Here is a 17,875-nt window from a genome sequence, read left to right on the forward strand (position 1 = left end):
GGGCAAAAAATTGCAAGTCATCCTCTCCGTCGAAATCTTCAGACATGTTTAAGAAGTTTTATGTACAGCATGCATCTTCCTCTGCTTTTAAACAAGGTGTAGCGCATCTGGGTTCTACATCGATTGACAATATATGAAGTGAAATGATCAGTCATCAGGAAGCATTTGCAGACCATGACCATTGAGTCAGACATGACCAGAAAGCTCTCCCTGTAGGTTTAATTCATTCATTTCGAACCAGTTCTTTGGTTCCAACAGTGGTCTAGTATGAGCCACCTACTGTATCCTGGTGTAGTCAGATTTGTTCATTGCAAATCTCAGGAGGCAGGCACACACAAGCTCAAGAATCAGATAACACTATTGTACATAAACATCCAATTTGTATGGTCATGAATTTGTGTGCCAGTGTTTGCATTGACTGCTTGGTCATCCTTAAGATGCTGCCTTTTCTGTGTGTTGTGCTGTTCACAGTAAACCCTCTCTTGAAGTTTTATTTTTAAACCAGTTCTGGGAAATAGTGAAAACACTATATTATTGCTTAGAATAGACAGCTAGAATAGAACATTAGGCTACTAAACAAAATGATAATTTACCAGAGGTTTTGGCAAAAAAAAAAGAAGTTCTTTCCCTTTTAAAAAAATGCAGCAAATGGGAATGGTGAGTAAAACTAGACACTGGTACCCTGGAAATCCAGAGGTCTCGCGAGAGCACAATTTGAATTGTCTCTGCAAGACACTCTGGCATCGAGCAATGATCCACATTACTGCATTACGTAAGCAGTTGATGTAGGCGGGTCAGAGACGAGCTAAGCTGATGACGACAGCGCTCCGACGTCCGGAATCATTTAGTAAACAGATGAACACCAGTTGTTTGAAATGGCTTTGGCCGCTACAATGAACGAGTTAGACTTGGCTTTTCATATAAAAGAGGAACAGAAAACCGCGCTCGAAACGTTCCTTTGCAAGAAGGACGTTTTTGGTGTTTTGCCGACTGGATACGGCAAGAGTTTAATCCATCAGTTTGCTCCGCTGGTAGCTAAGCGTATGGGGCTTAGTGAAAACTTAGTGATTGGTTGTGGCATCATCCAATTGCGTGCAGTGAGAGTTTCAAATACATGCTTGGTGCTGCCCCTCGAGTTAGACCCTTTTCATTGCTCGATGCCAAACCCATAATCTTAATAGATTAGGGTCTGGATTTTTCCAGGCTAAGACATTGGTAGACACTGAGGGAAAAGACAAATGTCAGTTTTAAGGTTTTTACATGCATATATTTATGGATTTGATTTTTTTTTTTTTTGTAAAACTACAAAATTTATACATTTTATAAAATCAGTTTAGTAAATGGTTCAGTGACTCACCTTGAACAGATTGGTTGAATGAATGATTCAGTGGCTCATAAAGACATTTAATTGTCACTACCTACTGGCGTAATGATGTAACCTTCACAACATAGGCGTAATTCTATGGGGGGACAGGGGGACACGTCCCCCCCAATATTCAAAGAAGGACAATTTGTACCCCCCAATATTTGATCATACTGTATGATTATGCGGGCAATATCGATGTGATTGCAAATACGTCTTTCTTTCCAGCTCCGAAAATATAAAATCCCGGCCGGTCCATTTCCCAAATCCATTCGACTGGCCTTACACTATACATTAACCGAACCTGATCCATGTCATGTTTTCCCCTATACCTTTAGTAGCTCGTGCACCGCCACCGTCAGTGAGTTAGGAAAAAACCAAAAAACAAACAGAAGAAGAGCGCGAAATCTGACAGACATTTGGCACATATCTATGAATGGTGTTTTTGGCTGACATAATCCCTTAGATAACGACCAGGGGCCGGATTCACGAATATCTTCTTAAGAAATAAATTAAGAAATTTCTTAAGATAAATTCTAAGAAGTTCGTAAGAATGTTCTTAAGTGCAATTCTTGAAAAAAGTCTTATCTCAAATATGTTCTTAAGAACATCTTAATTTCTTTCTTAAGAAAAAAAAATGATACATCTACCTGAGTGAATACATGGCTGAAGACGCATTTATAAATACTTCAACGTCTTTTTTGCGGTTTCTGCAGATTATCCTAATAATCATAAGCACGCACATTTTCGTCACAACCGTGTCTGGCGCTCGGCTTCATGTTTTTAATGCGCCGTGTTTTTGAACTGTTACTTTTAAAGGGTCTGTCTTAAGCTTTGGCGATCAGTTTATTCACTTTTGTGTTGTATTTTGTTGCCTCGTCTGAATGAACACTTCCGTTATGTGTGTGCGCTGCTACAGCAAACGCGTCCTGCACATGCGCTAAATACGGCCAAAGATTATGTCGTATTTTTTTTTTTTTTTTTTTTTTTTTATTAAATCTCCCTATCTGACTCGATTTTGTCGAGTTGCTACTAAGTTTTGATGACGGCAAAAAGTAGGGTCATACACAGGCTAATCATGACAGATCATTGTTTACATTATCAGTCATTGCTGTCACTTCAGCGAACTCTTGCTCATCTCTAATAATAGTCCTACTATGTATTATATGTAGCTAGTAGTGTTGCAATGCTTAAATATAACAGTTAATTAATAAACCAATCAATTAATTAAATAATTATTACTATTTGGGATTTAAGACGGGCTATCCTAACTTTAAGAAGTTATTTACGATGGTTTTTAAGAAGATTCTTTTCAAGAATTTGAATTTTCTTAATTTTTGTCTTAAGAACAATCTTAAGTAAAAAGATAAGAATATTCTTAAGATGATTTTTTTGGGAATACAAAATATTCTTAACTTTTTTCTTATTTTAAAAAATAAGAAGAAAATGGCAGTTAAGAAGAAATTTCTTCTTAAGAATGTTTCGTGAATCCGGCCCCAGGTGCATTTCACTAGAATTTCGAATTGTAGAATTTGTCAATTTCGACTGTAATATTATACAGCTTGTATGAATGGGTCTATTGACAAGCTAGCCGACAGCTAGCTAACGTTACTGTATACACGCTAGCATGTAGCCTGGCTTTAAAGCAAACTGGGATAGCGGTCAGTGACAGGCTTGTCAAATCTACTGTACCAAACCCAGTTTTTACAGCTAACGTTAGCGTTTTGAGCCACGTTCCTGTTCTCTGAATTGGGTTTATCTAGGAATTTATTTTAGAGTCCTGCCATTTGTTCTTTATTACTTCACCATTTTCATCCCTTGGAATTGCGTTGCTGTTATATTTCACAGTATTGGCCAAAAATGAACAAGAGAAAGACTGCAGCAGCTGACGTCCGTAATTTCTTTGGAAGGAAAAAGAAAGTACGTTTCTGGAGATTTTAGGCATTTTTAACAGAGAAGTGAGAAAGTAATTAATTTAATGTTCTAAGGTACCGGACAGCATGACATTAATAGCTCTTAACCCTTGTATGGTGTTCGGGTCTGTAGGACCTTTACTCTGTCCTCCTCCTGTCAGGCCTTGCTGTTATGTGTGTGTGTGTGTGTGTGTGTGTGTGTGTGTGTGTGTGTGTTCTTGTATAGTATATGGTTTATGAGGACACAAATGTGTATAATGACTTGGGTATTACAACGTAAACATGGTTTATGAGGACATCTGTGTCCTCATAAACCAAACGGCTAAAAAAACATACTAAATGGTGTTTTTTGAACTTCAAAAAAGGCCAAAAGTTTTCTGTGATTGGTAGGTTTAGGGGTAGGGTTAGTGTAGGGGCATTGATTATACAGTTTGTACAATTGTAAAACCATTACGCCTATGGAGATTCCCTGTATGAACCACATATCTGTGTGTGTGTGTGTGCATGCATGTGAGAGAGTGTGTAAGTGTGAGAGAGTGTGAGTGCAAAAGTGAGTTTTGTTTCTACCCCTGCCGTTCCCGCACAAGGTTACAATTCTTAAATGTGATCTAACAAAGCTAGAGAGGAAATATTAACCATAAATGCTGTTTCTATTGCTTGTAATTGGGATGAAGTAGCCTAAATATCTGTTGAGTATTTTAACATAAATTGGTTGATTATGTTGAATTAAAAACCCCAAAATGCAGCGGGTCCACCAGACCCACGAACACTGGCTGAATAGCAAAAATATGAACACCACACAAGGGTTAACTCACATTTATTGTGAGTGAATGTAACGTTATAGGGTATAAGATGTGGTAACAAGCCGCCCCTTAGAACAATGTTTAATTACTGAAACAAAAAAGCAAAGTTTAGAGGAAATAAAATATGTGGATCATGGCCTTTCTTATGAGAATTATGAAGGGAAAAAGATGTTTAGATTTTTAGAAAATGGGATTTTTTTTAAAGTATAGAACAAAATAAGATATTTTGAAAAATGTCTGTAACCAAACAGTTGATGGACCCCATTGACCTACTATGGAAGTCAATGGGGTCCATTCAACTGTTTGGTTACAGAAATTTTTCAAAATATATTCTTTTGTGTTCAGCAGAAGAAAGAAATTCTTACAGGTTTTAAAAAACTTGAGGGTGAGTAAATGATGACAGAATTTTCATTTTTGGGTGAACTATCCCTTTAAATTCAGCTTTGTGACTTAATAGCCTGTATGCTGATGCTGTAATCATTACAGGGTGAGTATACGTTGGTTTGACGATCAGATGTAATAAAATTCCTTGTTGTGTTATACAATTACAAACATGTGGACTCTGGCTTTTTTTTTTTTTTTTTTTTTAAATGTGTGCATGCGCAAACACAAAAAGTCCCACAGCTGTCCCCCCCCAATGTGTGATTGACAATTTCGCCCTTGCTTCACAAACTGACTGATGTGGACAGATGCTTGATCAATTAGATTGGACAACCTGATAGAACTGCAATTAATTGAAATTCGGTTTCGATTTCGATTTCTGCTTCAAACAATCATAAAAATGCAGTAATTCGAAATGAAACGATTATTGCGCTCCATTCCGCCCCCTTTCCAGTGGTGCGCTTTCGCTCCTCCATAAAAACCTAATTTCACATGCAAATCAGCAAAATCATGTAATGTGACTTTCATAAAACGGGACGTGCTTGAATTATTAATGTTTCTTTGATGTTGTGTTTTTAATAGCGCATAGGAAAACTTGCGCTGTTCTTTGTATGCGCTCAGAGACGGAGCAGAACACGAACATGTAAAGTTATCTTTTAGCTCAAGGTGCGTGCCTAAACGCTCAAATACACGCAAAAATATTTCAAAATGAGGTGCTTGGTGATTATTCATGTAAACGCTTGTCAGTTATGTCTTAAATGACCATAAACAGTTGAGAATGAAAATATGTGTGTAACAATATATTGGATCCGTGTGGTTAAGCCAAGCGGCAACCTCCCGCTCTCTCTATTGAAACCAACACGGAAGTGACTTAAACTGCAATTCATCGACTGGCCGCTAGAGACTGGCAGCAAAAGGGAGTCAGTCCCATTGACTCCCCATGTTAAAATGCCCAATTTTACAGCAGAAAAAAAGTATGTTTACAGCCTGGTTCAAAAAAAGGTTTTGGTCTACAGTATATAGCTAGTTTGCCCTTCATGACAACTGTGAGGGGGGTGAATTTTTTTTATAACTCATCCGTTTAAGTTATATTAAGCCTTAAAGTTCAGCATAATTAAGGGCGTGGCCACTTGAGTGACAGGGGGATTGCCGCTGCTGTCACCACTGTCGCGCTAGGCGGGCGTGATTTCAGCAACCAGCTCCACCCACGTCCCGCCTTTTTGCCCATTTTTGATTATCCGGGAGTGACGCGCGGTGACGCGATTCCAAGATGGCGACGGCCGAATCCCGCCCACTATGAGCTTCAAAATAGCGCTTCAGAATCCTACGATTCCTTCTGCCGTCTGTGCCTAAAAATCATTCACTGCTTTTGAATGATGTTTTTAGTTTGAATAAGAAACAAAGCATGTTAAAGCATGTTAGACGCTGTTTTATTTTACATTGAAACAATTACATTAGACAATTTTTAGACTACTTTAGACTTGCATAAAAGTATTCAGTATTTTTTTTAAAGCACTGTTTTTTTAATTTGTATCTTTTTTCTCGCTGTATTGCTATCTTTAATTTAATCACTATATAAAGTTTTGGACCCTGTCATAATCGTTTAAATAATAGTGATTACAATATTGACCAAAATAATCGAGCAGCCCTAGTCTGTGGTCATGTTGTAAAAGAGCTGTAAAGATCTCTCTAAAAACTAGCACATCAAGAGGTCAAAATAAACTGCTGACTTGAGTAGACTATTACCTTGTATTACCTATATATGTACCTAATATAGACTTATATTTAAAACGTCAAATAAATTCCAAAAAGTGATTTACTCTATTTTTGATAACTACTATAGACATCAGTACTTACAGTTGTGGTCAAAAGTTTCCATACACCTTTCAGAATCTGCAAAATGTTAATTATTTTACCTAAATAATAGGGATCATACAAAACGCATGTTATTTTTTATTAAGTACTGACCTGAATAAGATATTTCACATAAAAGATGTGTATATATAGTCCACAAGAGAAAAAAATAGTTGAATTTATAAAAATGACCCGGTTCAAAAGTTTACATACACTTGATTCTTATTACTGTGTTAGTACCTGAATGATCCACAGCTGTGTTTTTTTTTTTGTTTAGTGATAGTTGTTCATGAGTCCCTTGTTTGTCCTAAACAGTTAAACTGCCAGCTGTTCTTCAGAAAAATTCTTTAGGTCCCACAAATTCTTTGGTTTTTCAGCTTTTTTGTGTATTTGAACCCTTTCCAACAATGACTGAATGATTTTGGGATCCATCTTTTCACACTGAGGACACCTGAGGGACTCATATCCAACTATTACTGAAGGTTCAAACGCTCACTGATGCTTCAGAAGGAGACATGACGCATTTAGAGCCGGGGAGTGAAAACTTTCGAACAGAATGAAGATGTACGTTTTTCTTATTTTGCCTAAATATCATATTTTTTTCATTTAGTACTGCCCTTCAGAAGCTACAGAAGATACTTACATATTTCCCAGAAGACAAAATAAGTTAAATTTACCCTAATCTTCAAATTTAAAAAGTTTTCACCCCAGCTCTTAATGCATCGTGTTTCCTTCTGGAGCATCAGTGAGCGTTTGAACCTTTTCATTTCTATAAATTTAACTATTAGCCTATTTTCTCTTGTGGACTATATGTAAACATATTTTATGTGAAATATCTTATTCAGGTCAGTACTAAATAAAAAATAACATGCATTTTGAATGATTTTGGTAAAATAATTGCCAGTTTGCAAAAACTAAATGTAAACTTTTGACATCAACTGTAGATCTGAACTATATAAACTTTAATACAATACTTAAGTGATTATGTGAATGTTTCTAACATACCAATAAAGCTAATGTGTGGTTTAAAACACTGTTTCTGAAGCTGTTTCATACATACAAGAAACAATCGCAAACAAAAGCACATATGATTGGGGTCGATATTGGGGATGAAATATATACTTTTGTTCCTCTAATCTTATTTTTATTATAATCTCATCCCGTCTAATCTTAGTATTGCAGAACATCCTATCAAAATTCTGCTCATCGAAATCACTTTCTCTTATTTGCATGATGTGCTTGTACATAAAAATGCAGCTAGACCAAGCTTAAGAAGATGCTATTCTTTTTTTCTCAAAGGTATTAAACCCATCCAGAAAAAAGAAAAGAGTGCATCTGCTGATCATACTATTTTTGCTGTCAGTTGGGGGAGGGTATTGGGAAGGGAACAGGTTGTCTTGTCATGCTGTTGCATGCTGGGATGCTGGAACACACGTTGGAATACATCCCTTGTTGCCCTGCCATAATGCTGCCAAGAACTCCAGGCTTTCTTTGCCATTCTAATAAAACTGAGTAGGACAGAGATTTTCCATGCAGCTTTCTGGTGCACCGTCAACATGAAATTAAAAGCGTCCCTGTTTGCTTGCTTCATACATGTTCTGGTCCTTGTGCACAAATGATCATTGCACATTACTCCAAAGCAACAATGTTTGTCTTTCTAATAGTTCATCAAATCGTAAACCATGATATGTCAAGATGTTCTTGAAGATGAACTTGACCTTCAGCTTCTACATCCAAGTCAGAAAGCCTCTTTAAAAGTGGTTGCCTGCTTTTCAAGATCCAATTAATTCCAGATGGGTAACATCAAGCCCTGTCACATTATAGAGGTAAAATGGGTAGCTACTGTTTTCCTTCACTTATATATCAGCCAAGCCAATAAATCAACCAATATCTTGCTAATTTAAGGGGACTTGGCATTGTTCTCTGATATGTTTTCAGCAGCCATTACTTCAGTCTTTAATGTCAAATAATGGTTCAGAAATCATTCAAATGTGTGGATTTGCAATTATTGGGTTGTGGAAAACATGATAATTAAGTTGGCTTGAGAAAGCCAACTTACTGAAATGCTATTTAAACTTATTCTTCTTATTTTTCTTCGGAGATTAAAATTTTCAACTCTTAAGGTTTCGTTTACACACTGCCTCTGAAACTTTCATTTGTCATAAAAAAGTTCGGATCAGATTCGATTTTCTGCGTTTTTGCATCCATAGCATGCATTTTGATAGGAAAGGATGACAAATCTAAAAAAAAAAGCATACAAAAATTTTGGACTCATTGGTGTGCAATGACCTTACCTTCCCCTAGAGCTTTAACTCTACAAACTCCAAACTCAGTCCAGATCCTCAGACTAATTGGCTTAGTGTGCTATATCTTTTCTAACTGATCGGACTTAGTCATAGAAACATTCTAACATGCTAATCATGTTGAAAATACGCTAACCACATGCTAATCATGCTAAAACATGTTAACAACATGCTAATCATGTTAGAAACATGCTAGCAACATGCTAGTAACAGGTTAATCATTCCTTTAACATGCTAACAACAACCTGGCCAGGCTGGGAGACCAGTTTAAACCAGCTAAGACCAGCCAACCAGCCTAGGCTGATTTTAGCAGTTTTTTTTAACAGACTGTATTGTCTTCAAAACATTTATGCTTTATGCTAAAACATGTTAGCAAAATGCTAGTAACGTGTTAATCATGTTAAAATATGCTATCAACATGGTAATCATGCTAGAATCATGCTAGCAACAGGCTAGCAACATATCTATCTATCTATCTGTCTATCTATCCATCTGACAGACTGTATTGTCTTCAAAACATTTATGCTGCAACATGCTAGCAACATGCTAATAATGTTATAAACATGCTATCAGAATGATAGTAACTTGCAAATCATGTTAAAAACATGCTAGCAACAGGTTCGTAACTCAGAAATTCAAATAACATTCTAATCATGCCAAAACATGCTAGAGACGTGGTAATTATGCTAGAAACATGCTAGCAACATGTTAACAATTGCTAACCATGATAGAAATGTTAGCAACCTGCTAGTAACTTTGCTAATCATGCTAAAACATGCTAAAACATGTTAACAACATGCTAGTAACATGCTAATCATGCTAGCAACATACTATTAACAGGTTAATCATGCTTTTAACATGCTAACAACATGCTAGTAACATGCTAATCATGCTAACAACATGCTAGTAACATGCTAATCATGCTAGCAACATACTAGTAACAGGTTAATCATGCTTTTAACATGCTAACAACATGTTATCTATCCATAATCTAACCATTTCTATCTATCTTTCTATCTATCTATCTATCTGACAGACTGTATTGCCTTCAAAACATTTAGGCTTTAAGCTTTAAAAAAACTTTAAACTTCAATCTATTTCAGACTGAAAGCTGTCAAACTATTAAAACTTTTTCTGGTCAGGCTTTCTCAAGCCAGCTTCAAAGTTCATCTTAATGAACTTTTTTTATCTAGTTTGTTTAGGATTCTTTGATAACAAGAAATAGAAATCTTCTGTAACATTATAAGTCATTTTTAAATCATTTAAAGAGACAGTTCACCCAGAATTTTTTTGTCATTAATTACTCACCCTCATGTCGTTCCCCACCTTCACCTTCTAAAGATCCTGTTCATCTTTAGAACAAAAATTAAGATATTTTTGATGAAATCCAAAAGCTTTCTGACCCTGAAAGCAGTGCAACTGACACGTTCAAGGTCCAGAAAGGTAGTAAGGAAATCCTTAAAAATTCCATCTGACATCAGTGGTTCACCCATAATGTTATGAATACTTTCTGTGTGGAAAGAAAACAAAAATAACGAGTTTATTCAAAAATAAAGACTATTTTAATTATGTCCTTACTACCTTTCTGGGCCTTGAATGTATCAGTTGCGTTGCTGTCTATGCAGGGTCAGAAAGCCCATAGATTTGATCAAAAATATCTTAATTTGTGTTATTAAGAGGAACAAGGGTCTTGCAGGTTTAAAACAACATTAGGGTGAGTAATTGACACAATTTTAATTTTATCCCTTTATTGTGTGTTTTCTGATCAAAAGTTAAAAAATCAGCCATTGAAATCCATAACCGTTGACCAGTAAACTCAGTAAACAACTACGGTAGTGCTCTTGTCTTGAAAAAATATAAAGTTTCATGACATCTAAATAAAAAGTAGGACACTGAGAGTTGTTAAATTGGACTGTGTTTGTAAAGCAAGATAATAATAGTGTATCAGTGCCACTGCATATAGATGATAATAACTGTGTGTTGTGTGTTCCTATGTGCAGGGGGAATGCCTACTCCTAGGCAAAGCCCTGTGGAGGAAAGGGAGGTGCTGAGTGGTGAAGGAAGATTCAACAACAACAACAACATGGCGACCGATGCCACCACCACCAACCTGCTGGCCTCTGTTAAAGAGCAGGTATGCCGCACCGCTCCATCTGCCAGTGTCTGGCTGTAGGGTAGCTGTAATCTGAATAGCAGCTCAGACATGAGTGGCCACAGATTGTAGATGTATTAAGTCAGCCTTCTGCTCATTAGTCAAAAGTCATATTTGCATTATTAATTCTTGGGCGGGGAATGCTTGCTTTGAGGACACAAATAATCTGGTCCACACTGAATTTTAGAGCTGATAACCTTGTTTCCTCTGTGTGTGTACAGTGTGGGTTTATTTTAATATATTTTTATTCTTATTTACCTGTTTGATAAAGCTGATAAAGTCTAGTTTTTCAAAATTGAAGTCTTTATTACAAATTTATTTTGAAAGTTTTTTTCATATATTTTATTTCATAAGCTAGTTTAAAAACAAGATTCTTATTTAGTGTAGGTTTACACTGAATTTTAAAAGCTTTTTAAAAGTTTTACATAGTTTTTATGATATTTTATTACAAATTTATGTTTTTATTTTATATTTTATTTTATATTTTATTTTATTTTGTTTAGAAACAAGATTTTTAATTTTTAAGATGATAAAGTCTAGTTTAATGTCTAGTGACCATTTAAATTTAATTATTTAAAAATTCAAATGTACTTTTAGATTCTAATTTACCTTTTTTTCACATTATGTTTACAAAGATTTTACCAAGTTACTAATTTTATTTCATAAAACAATTTATTTCAAATTTATTTTTGTGTTTTTTTTTATCATGTATTTTATTTTATTAGTCCATTTGTTTAAAAACAAGACTTTTATTTGGTTTACACGGAATTTGAGGGCTGGTTTTTATAATGTTACCATTTTTATTTTATTTTATTACAAAATTATGTTTGATTTAATATATATTTTATTATAAATTTATGTTAGCATTTTCATTGTATGTTTTATTAACATTTTGTTTAAAAACAAGATTCTTACTTACCTGTTTCCACACATCAGGCAAGCTGATAAAGTCTAGTTTTAAGTCTAGTGACAGTTTAATTTAAATTATTTAATTTAATTGAATCTAATTTAATTTTCTTTAATTTAATCTAATTTACCTTTAAATTATAATTTACCTGTTTTCTCAGATCAGGTTTACATAGAATTTGCTAACTAGATTTTACCAAGTTACATTTATTATTATTATTATTTTATTTTATTGCAGTTTTTATTACAAATTAATTTTGTGTTTTTTTTTTATTATATATTTTATTTTATCAGTCAGTTTGTTTAAAAACAAGATTGCTATTCAATGTAGGTTTACGCTGAATTTGAGGGCTGGTTTTATTTTATTTTTAATTTATTTTATTTTATTACAAACTAATGTTAGTGTTTTATTGTATATTTTAGGATATTTAGAGCTGTTTAAATCTAGTGACCATTTAAGTTCAATTATTTAGTACATTTTTATTTTAATTTACCTGTTTTCTCACATTTGTAAGCTAGATTTGACCAAGTTTCTATTTTTTATTTTATTTACAAATTTGTTTTTGTGTCTTTTGTCACATATTTTATTTTATCAGTCAATTTGTTAAAAAACAAGATTCTTATTCACTGTAGGTTTATGCTGAATTTGACGGCTGGTATTTATAAAGTTACCATTTTTTAATTTTATTGAATATTTTATGTTAGTGTTTTTATTGTATATTTTATTACAAATTTATGTTAGCATTTATATTGTGTATTTTATTTTTCACCTTTTTATTTAAAAAACAAAATTCTTATTTACCTGTGTTTCCTCTTATTTAAATGTGTTTCCTCACATTAGACAAGCTAATAAAGTTTAGTTTTTTGTCTAGTGACCATATAATTTTAATTATTCAATTTTATTCTAATTTACTTTTAGATTCTAATTTTCCTGCTTTCTTACATCAGGTTTACATGGAATTTGCTAACTAGAGTTTTTCCAAGTGACTAAGTTTATTGTATCAACCAATTTGTTTAAAAACAAGATTTTTATTCAGTATAAGTTTACACTAAATTTTAATACATTTTATTACAATTTTATGTTAGCATTTTTAGTGTATGTTTTATTTTATTTTATTACCATTTTGTTTAGAAACAAGATTCTTATTTACCTGTTTCCTTACATCGGTCAAGCGGATAAAGTCTAGTTTAATTTTTAATTTAATTTTAATTATTAAATTTACATTTAGACTCTTAATTCACCTGTTTGCTCACATCAGATTTACAAAAGTCAGCCAAGTTACTCATTTTATTTTATTACAAATTTTTTTTTGTGCTTTTTTAATGATGAATTTTATTTTAGCAGCCAATTTGTTTAGGCCCATTTTTTTATAATGTTAGCAATTTTATTTTATTTTTATCTTTATTTATGTTTTTAAATTGCACATTTTATTATACTTTATCACAAACTATGTTAGAATTTTATTTGTGTATTTTATTTTATTACCATTTTATATAAAAACAAGATTCTTATTTACCTGTTTCCTTACATCAGGCAAACTAATAGTCTAGTTTTAAGTCTAATATAATTTAATTGTCTATTTTTAATTATATATATGTTTTTTCATTGTTTTATTTTACCAGGCAAGTTTTGTTAAGAACTAAATCCTTATTTACATGTTTTCCCACAGAAGGTCTGATGCTCCAGCCTTGCAATCTGTTTCACAGTTCAGTGTCATGAAAATTACTAATTAAACGGTTAGCTTAATCATTACAAATCTGCTTAATGCTGATAGCGTTCATTAACGCTGTGAGTCTCTGTTAAAATCTAACTGATCGTCCCATTACCAGGCTTAACATGTTTCACTAGGACAGCAGAAACTGCAGCATGGATTTCATTGCATTTTATGTGTGTGTGTGATTGCAGTGATTTGTGTGGTCAAGTCTTGTCTTTTCTTTGTGCTCCTCTTGGACAGAATCAGGACATAGGCAAGTATTGTCACTCCAAACAATAGGTTGAATAGAAGAGGCCTGGTACAGCTGGTAGCTCACAGCATGGCACAAGGCAGATAGCCATTGCCTGACTTATCTCGCCTGGAGAACAACACTCAATAATCTCTCCTTTTCACTGGCTACATTAATTGCAACCTCTTGTAGTGCTTGCTCGCTTGCAATACTTTCACAATATACTATCTATTTCAGAGCAGATACAATGCTCCGGAATCGTTTCTTTGCAGTCTAACAATGGCAAGCAATCATGAAAATATGCAGTAACACAACAGTGATATTTTTTCCCTCAGAATACTATACTCAATACAACTGCAATGTGGGCTGTTTATATGTGTGTTAGAGAGTGTCTCCTTTAAGGGCAGCTGCATCAACGAGTCTGTCTCTATCACAGAGAGGCAGGCCAACAGAGCAGCCTTCTCGCCTTCCACACACACACATAAACAAACATGCATGCACTGCACACACACAGAGAGAGAGACTGAGGCAAGAGGAAGGGAAGAGGCCACAAATTCAGAAGCAAAGAGCAGCGAGACAGGATGGAAGCTGAGAAGCGACAGGATTTAAACACAATGGATTTTGAAGCTAAATTAATGTTGTAACTAGAAACGGTATGAAGTGTGTACTGCCTACACATGATGGATATTTTTTTGATGGTAGAAGGCAACGGCGGTGACACTTTTGTCCCTCCTGTCTTTCTGAAGGAGCTCCAGTTTGAACGGCTCACCAGAGAACTCGAAGAAGAGAGGCAGATTGTGGCCAATCAGCTGGAGCGATGCAGGTTGGGGGCGGAGTCTCCAGGTGCTGCGAGTGACAGGTAAGAGGCAGTTTGGAAAAACTCTATGATAAGAAGTAAATTTTTGTGTTTGGTGAGTGGAATTTGTTTTTAGAGGTCTGATTTGAAGAAACAGCTCATTTAAAAACCTCAAATACCTTATATGTTATGATATGTTTCTTTAATATATTGAAAGTAAAAGTGTTATAAAAGTAGCCTATATGTGATCCTGGACCACAAAACCAGTTGTGAGTAGCACAGGTATATTTGAAATTGAAAATGATCTATTTTTCTTTTATGCCTTACTTTTTGAATTAGTAATATGCATTGCTAAGAATTCCATTTGGACAGCTTTAAAGGAGTAGTTCACTTTCAGAACAAAAATTTACAGATAATGTACTCACCCCCTTGTCTTCCAAGATGTTCATGTCTTTCTTTCTTCAGTCGTAAGGAAATTATGTTTTTTGAGGAAAACATTTTAATGGACTATAATGGACTTCTATGGTGCCCCCGAGTTTGAACTTCCAAAATGCAGCTTCAAATATCTCTGAACGATCACAGCCAAGGAAAGAAGGGTCTTATCTAGCAAAACGATCGTTTATTGTCTAAAAAGAAATTACAATTTATATATTTTTGAACCTCAAAAGCTCGTCTTGTCTAGCTCTGTGTGTACTCTGTGTAGAGATTAAAAAGTAAATTCATTATAAATTGTAAATGTTTTTAGAAAATAACCGATCATTTCACTAGATGAGACCCTTCTTCCTTGTCTGGGATTGTTTAGAGTCCTTTGAAGCTGCATTTAAACTGCATTTTGGAAGTTCACACTCGGGGACACCATAGAAGTCCACTATATGGAGAGAAATCCTGAAATGTTTTCCTCAAAAAAAAAAAAAAAAAAAATTAATTAAGAGTGAAGAAAGAAAGACATGAACATCTTGGATGACAAAGGGGTGAGTACATCATCTGTAAATTTTTGTTCTGAAAGTGAACTACTCCTTTAAAGGCGATTTTTTCAATATTTCGATTTTTTTGCACCCTCAGATTCCAGATTTTCAAATCCAGTTGTATATCGGCCAAATATTGTCATATCCTAACAAACAATACATCAATGGAAAGCTTATTTATTCAGAAAATTGACCTTTATGACTGGTTTTGTGGTCCAGGGTCACATATTGAAGGTAAAGTAGCCCATATGACATTTTATCCCGTCTGCTCTTGAATTTGCATTCTTATATGGTCCAGTTTGGTGCCTTGAGATGAGTAACTAGGTTTAGGTGACGTCAAACATCATGGGTTTTTGCTTGTTTTGTCATACAAGTTTGGAGCAAATGATGGCAGAATATATTTATGAGATGAAGATCTTTACTGCTTTCTCGCTATTACCATGAGGCCCGCTCAGCATGTTTTTCCTCTAAAAACATGCGCATGATTGTAAATATTTGATCACCATGTTGCTGATGTGGTTTTTAACGGTTTTACAGTTGACAGTGTTGGTACTGAAGAAAATGAAAACTGTGTTGTCATTTACTCAACTTACATGTCATTTGACATATCTTCAGAACACAAAATCGGATGTTTAAAGCAGAATGTCCAGGGGTGTGAATTTTTATTGTGCTTTTTTGTCCTTTTTTGGACTTTGACAGTTCAGCAGTGTTATTTTAGTATTATTCATATATTGTCATTTTTTAATATTATGAAATCATTTTTTCATTATAATTTTTTAAGTTTTAGCAATTTTGTTGCATTTTTTATTTATATATTTGTTTTTATTTAATAAGTCTATATAGTTCTTATTCATTTTTATTTCAGTTTTAGTTTTAGTTAGTACTTGATAAAGAAAATAATAAATTATGCCTTGGCAACCAGCTGAAATAAAGTAAGTTTCATTTTTAATGTTTTCTTTGATTTCATTTTGATTTATTTTATTTTATTTTTTTAGTTTAAGGTTATAATTAGTTAATGGCAATAGCCCTGCAGTTTTGATTTGTTGTACGGAACTGAGCAACTTGAACATTCTGCTAAACAATCTTTTTTGTTCCACAGAAGACAAAAATCATATGGGTTTGCAAAGACATGCAGTGTATTCTTTCCATTAACAAAATAACAAAAAAATTAACAACAAAAAAACACTACCAGTCAAAAGTTTTTGAACAGTAAGATTGTTAATGTTTTTTAAAGGGATGGTTCGGAGTAGAATTGACTTCATTGCTATGCACTCCGAAGCCCATGTAAATACCCCATCCGAAGTTTTTTTTACCTTAGTCAAACATTTATGGAGATATTAGAGTTTTTCGAATTGCTTGTTACAGGAGTGAATGGTACATGTGATGTATCTCGTAAATTGCACCACTAAACGTGCAAGTAATCTTACCAAACTTGTACAGTAGTGTAAATAGGTTATGTACTCACAAAACGCTGCATCAGAACATTTGTAAGTCCACCATGAGTGTTTTAAAAACACGTTTTAGCCGATCCCTACTAGTCTCAAAAACTACAAATGGCGACACGTCGACGTCACGTCCCTGGTTTGAAAAAAGCACGTAAAAGTCCTCCTACAAGTTGACATGCACACAGATGTAGTAGGAGGAATTTTACGTGCTTTTTTCAAACCAGGGACGTGACGTCGACGTGTCGCCATTTGTAGTTTTTGAGACTAGTAGTTCTCGGGTAAAACGTGTTTTTAAAATGGTGGACTTACAAATGTTCCGATGCAGCGTTTTGTGAGTACATAACCTATTAACACTACTGTACAAGTTTGGTAAGATTACTTGCACGTTTAGTGGTGCAATTTACTTGATACATCACATGTACCATTCACTCCTGTAACAAGCATTTCGAAAAACTCTAATATCTCCATAAATGTTCGACTAAGGTAAAAAAAACTTCGGATGGGGTATTTAGATGGGCTTCGGAGTGCATAGCAATGAAGTCAATTCTACTCCGAACCATCCCTTTAACAGTCGTTTTTCCTCACCAAACTTGCATTTATTTGATCTAAAATACAGGAAAAGCGGTAATATTGTGAAATATTTTTACTATTTAAAATAACTGCTTTCTATTTGAATATATTTTAAAATGTAATTTATTCCTGTGATCAAAGCTAAATTTTCAGCATCATTACTCCAGTCTTCAGTGTCACACGACCCTTCAGAAATCATTCTAATATGCTGATTTGCTGTTCAAGAAACATTTATTTATTATTATTATTATTATTATTATTATCAATATTTAAAACAGTTAAGTATATTTTTTTAGGATTCTTTGATGAATAGAAAGATCCAAATATCAGCATTTAACTGAAATAAAAAGTTTTTGTAACATTATAGACTATACCATTCAAAAGCTTGAAGACTGTGTAATGTTTTATTTATTTTTTTCATCAAAGAAACCAGACAAATTTCTACACAGCTGTTTTCAGCATAATAATAATAATAATATT

At 34.1% G+C, this 17,875-nt stretch overlaps 1 protein-coding gene across 2 annotated transcripts in view; it reads left to right on the plus strand.

The window, feature by feature from the left end:
* pkp4 (plakophilin 4) overlaps nucleotides 1-17,875 on the plus strand; it is a 62,466-nt gene that overhangs the window by 3,543 nt on the left and 41,048 nt on the right. For both annotated transcript variants that reach the window (XM_073831412.1, XM_073831413.1), the window contains exons 2-3: nucleotides 10,618-10,751; nucleotides 14,366-14,478. In XM_073831412.1, coding sequence (XP_073687513.1) covers nucleotides 10,623-10,751; nucleotides 14,366-14,478 — 242 coding nt within the window. In that variant the 5' untranslated portion in view covers nucleotides 10,618-10,622. The remainder of the gene's footprint in view (nucleotides 1-10,617; nucleotides 10,752-14,365; nucleotides 14,479-17,875) is intronic.

This window comes from Garra rufa, chromosome 25 (assembly GCF_049309525.1).
Source record: "Garra rufa chromosome 25, GarRuf1.0, whole genome shotgun sequence".
NCBI classification, from domain to species: Eukaryota; Metazoa; Chordata; class Actinopteri; order Cypriniformes; family Cyprinidae; genus Garra; species Garra rufa.